The sequence below is a fragment of the Microtus ochrogaster genome, chromosome 1 (genome assembly GCF_000317375.1).
Source record: "Microtus ochrogaster isolate Prairie Vole_2 chromosome 1, MicOch1.0, whole genome shotgun sequence".
Lineage (NCBI taxonomy): Eukaryota > Metazoa > Chordata > Mammalia > Rodentia > Cricetidae > Microtus > Microtus ochrogaster.
In genome coordinates this window covers 82,893,382-82,897,886 of record NC_022009.1, presented here as the reverse complement: position 1 = coordinate 82,897,886, position 4,505 = coordinate 82,893,382, and the positions used below count along the sequence as shown (strand labels likewise).

The following is a 4,505-nucleotide window of genomic DNA, read 5'->3' as shown; positions in this document are numbered from 1 at the left end:
AATCCAAGTTCTACCCCAGAGCATCCGTAACACTGGAGAAGAGCGCTGACTCCACAAGATTGCCTTCTGACCCTTACACACATTATTCACATACAATTAGTATTTTAAAAAAATATTCATTCTAATTTTGGAAAGAGTGTTCTCAATCACCAACCATACTATATTTGCTTCTGTGCCCCATTCAGACGAACAAAAACAATGGTTCTAGTTTCTAACACCATTCCTATGGTGCCGAAGAGATTCCATCATTTTACCTTCTCTGAATAACTAACTCAGAGGTTCGCTCCACCTTTCAGAGAAGGCTAACACCAACTCAGCCAGCACATTTGCATCCTTGTCTATTTAAACCATCACTACCATTAGATAAATATAAAGATGACCATATCTTACCCTGGGCACATTTTATCTCCCTTTTTTTCATGTAAAATAGCACAGTCATAGCAAAAGACATGCTTGCATGGAATCTGTAGACAAAAATACCATAGTTAGGCACCCTAGACCAATTTAAAATATTTCAATAATAGTACAAAGATCTACAGACAGAAGGCACACAGGAACTATTTAAATACAGTCAATACTTTTGACTGTATACCAACAGCAGCTAACAATTATTTATTTATTATTTTTACTTGATTTTTTTTTTCCAAGGCAGGATTTTTCTATATGTAGCCCTAGCTGTCCTCAAACTCACAGGCCAGCCTGCCTCTGCCTCCTGGGTGCTGGAATTAATGGTATGCACCACTGCCCGGCTTAATCACAAGTTTTTGAAAATTTATATAAAAATATATAAAATATATAGTTATTCTTTACTGTTTTGGAATAGTTTCAGGAGAAACACAGTAAGATAAAACACATTTAGTGTTCTTCAGGAGCTTATAACATGCAGGGTCTCTATTCAGTATTAATGGATTCACCTATCTGAAAATAAAAGCTACTATTCTAAATACATAAATTTATGTATATCTGCTAATGCTCACCTGTACCTCAGAGGTTGTCCTTAAGCTGTGAGGCACCTGGGGCAGGCCTTGATCTTATGATCCTTCTGCCTCAGCCTTCAGAGTGTTAGGATTATGGGATTATCCTACCTTGCCTGGCACCTGCTTCTATTTTCAGATAGGTATGTGAATCCATCAATACTGAAGAGAGACCCTGCAAGTTAAAAGCTCCTGAAGAACACTAAATGTGTTTTATCTTAACTGTGTTTCTCCGGAAACTATTCCAAAATAGTAAAGAATAACTATATTAAATTCATAGTATTATAAAACTTCTCTTAGCTTTTTTGCTATATATTATGCTTCAAAATTATTTATAAAAAATAGTAAGCTGTATTTCTGAATCCTACCTCTACACTAATGCATTCTGTATTTGTACTTACCATTCTCCCATAGACTTTAATAGGCAATCCACATTTGTCACAGAAATGAACTGGTGTATCATCCTTTTCACCTAAGATGTTTATCTGTTGAAATGATAATTAAAATTTCCTCTTTAAGCAATTCTGAAAATTGTACTTAACAATTCACAGAAAAATGGTTAGGATTTTGTAACAGTTGTTACTACAAACAGAAATAAAAGCTGCTTAGTGTAAACCCGTTTGCTTGTTCTCCTTAAATAGTGACTCTTGATTTTATTTGGTTTACTGAAAATTACCTCAAATTATTTTTGGAGATGTAGAATGAAGCAAGTGGACTTACATGTGCTAAACGTTAGAGAGACATACTAAAAATTCATACTGATACTTAATGTTTAATTTTTCATTTTTAGTCATACCTTAAAATCCCAAAAAAGGTGTCCTGGAAATCTTCGCTGACTTCCAAAGTGTTCACCCCCTTTACAGTCATACCGTTGCTCTTCATTATAATCAAATCCTTCTAAGAGAAAAAAAAAGTTACATTTTCTAACTTCAAATTTCATTTTTAAAGTGTATTTACATGCCAAAATAGATCTATTTGCTGAAAAAATGTTACTGATGACTTTCAGAGATCTAAGTACATGATTATCAAAACTAGTTTAAAATGCCAGCTGATCTTAGTGATCATCTAGTCCATTTCTAGTACTTAACAAAGGACAATATGCAATGGATATACAAATCACCATTATAATTATAGGCTGAGTGACAGGGCCAGGACCAGACCTACAAGAGTCTCTTAGTCAATGCTCTTCTCAACTCCACACACTATCCCTACTACAAAACCTCACCAATTCCCACCATCATGCTTACTGTACAATTTTTAAACACACTATCATCTATTCTCAACCATCTACAAAAGTAGCATCCAGTTACAAGTGACTGATTTGATTGCCACAGTATATTATCAATTCTACAGCCTTTTCATGACTTCCCTCTCAAAGTGAGAATGGTTTCAGATACAGCAAATGAATACATTTGATCCTTTTAGGTAAAGCCTCTCCCTAGTCACAGGAGGCAAAATACTTACCAGTATCCACTCATTTAGAGCATATATAATTCTCATGTAACAGAACACTATGAAGACCAAATGGGCTGAGTATCTCCAGTCTAATCAAAAAGTTGATGGTAAGCCTCTCATCTCAAGCAAAACACAAAACCAATGAACAGTCTGATGGGAAGTGCAGATAGAACCCAATTACCTAAGTAAAGCTAAGAATACTACTAGATGGTGGTAGCACACTTTAATCCCAGCACTTATGAGGCCGAGGCAGGTGCATCTCTGAGTTCGAAGCTAGCCTGATCTACAGAGCAAGTTCCAGGCTACGCATGGCTACACAGAGAAATCCTGTTTCATAAAACCAAACAAACAAACAAAAGATAAAAAATATCTCTCTATGGTGACAAGGTTCTCTTGACTCCTTTTGGCCCTAGAACTGGTAAACAGAGTGGTCAAAGCATACACATTTTGTGCACAGCTATTAATGGGTATACACAGATACACACAGAAAGTCAAGCCAGTTTTTAAGGCCGACAGCACCACCCACCTTCCCGCAACAGGATTTCCTTGTGTAGCCTTGGCTGTCCTGGAACTCACTCTGTAGACCAGAGTGGTCTCAAATTCAGAGATCCACCTGCCTCTGCCTCCCAAGGGCTGGTATTAAAGGTGTGCGCCACAACCACCATCACCCCAAGCTGCACAGTTTTTTGTTTTGTTTTGTTTTTCAAGACAAGGTTTCTCTGTAGCTTTGGAGCCTGTACTGGAACTAGCTCTGGTAGACTAAGCTGGCCTTGAACTTACAGAGATCCGCTTGCCTCTGCCTCCCCAGCGCTGGGATTAAAGGTGTACACCACCACCTCCTGGCTTGAACTACACTTTTTAATTAATCCCAAAAAACTACATAGTTCAAAATGAAAGTGATAATTGAGTGCCCCTAAACTCTTATACAACCTATTTAAACTTCATAAAAACTGGAAATCATTAAAAGTCAAGCTAAGGAAAATCAACATGTCAAACCCAAAAAATTACTGAGGTCTAGGGAAAACGTGGCATACATGACTACTTTTCGGAGAGGCACAAACTGTTTTCTTCGGCTTTCAATCTATTCAATTCTACCATGATAGTGGAAAAGCAGCCACGAGCAATACTCACCTGAACAGTAACTTTTTTGTTTTTTTAAAGGAACCAAATTTGACCTGTACGCCAGTTTGCTGACTTCTAATAAATGGGAAGACAGGAAAGTGAAATAGCAAACTCTAGTTAACTTACTACCTAGAAGGTTCAAGTTCTTTACAGTAATATTTTATACACAAAATTTAAAAGATAAATGAACTACAAAGACATTTAACACTGCCACGTTTACAAAGAACTCAGAAGCTAAGAGAAAAGCACCAGTCACAACAGATGGCAGAACTCAGACAAGTGGCGGCTAGTACTATGAAAAGGCATCCATACACTTGAGTTTCTGTCAGAGCACTCAGAAGGCTGAGGCAGCAAGTCTGCTCAAATTCAAGGATGAAGACCTTGCCTCAAAAAACTTTTAAGTTAATAAGAAATAGTGATGTGTGTGTGTGTAAACCAACAAACTCCAAACTCCTTCTGAGGATTAATTTAGCAGGATCTGATGAATTCTAAAATGTACAAATCAAGTCTTTAAATTTTTTATTTGTTGTATACATGATATGAGGGATGGGCTTGCACATGTGACACAGTGTGCCAGTGGAAGTCAGAAAACAACTTCTGGACGTCAGTTCTCACCTTCCTCTTTTATTCACCAGGCTTATTTGGCAATTGCCCTCATCCACTAATCTCACCATCCCCCAAGTCAAGTTTTTAATGTTTGTACTACAACAGTTACAGCAAAACCAATTCCTAGAAAAAAAGTGAAACCACCTGAGACTAATTAATATGCTAGAGACACTGTCTGGTATCAAACTATAGTCCTTTGGCCTCAGCTGGCATGAGCCACACCTGGCAACCCCCCACCCCACCCCCACCTTTTATTTTTGTTTTTTTCTAGACAAAATTTCTTATTTTTTTAAGTTTTTATTTATTTATTTATTTTTATTATGTATACAATATTCTGTCTGTGCATAT

The 4,505-nt window shown here is 37.0% G+C and overlaps 1 protein-coding gene across 1 annotated transcript in view; it reads right to left on the bottom strand.

Moving 5' to 3' along the window:
* Positions 1-4,505, bottom strand: part of Cbll1 (Cbl proto-oncogene like 1) — a 15,157-nt gene that overhangs the window by 4,739 nt on the left and 5,913 nt on the right. Inside the window, exons 2-5 of the mRNA XM_026778840.1 lie at positions 3,561-3,705; positions 1,771-1,871; positions 1,376-1,459; positions 391-464 (exon numbers count right to left, since the gene is read on the bottom strand). Of these exons, the coding sequence (XP_026634641.1) occupies positions 391-464; positions 1,376-1,459; positions 1,771-1,871; positions 3,561-3,705 (404 nt within the window). The remainder of the gene's footprint in view (positions 1-390; positions 465-1,375; positions 1,460-1,770; positions 1,872-3,560; positions 3,706-4,505) is intronic.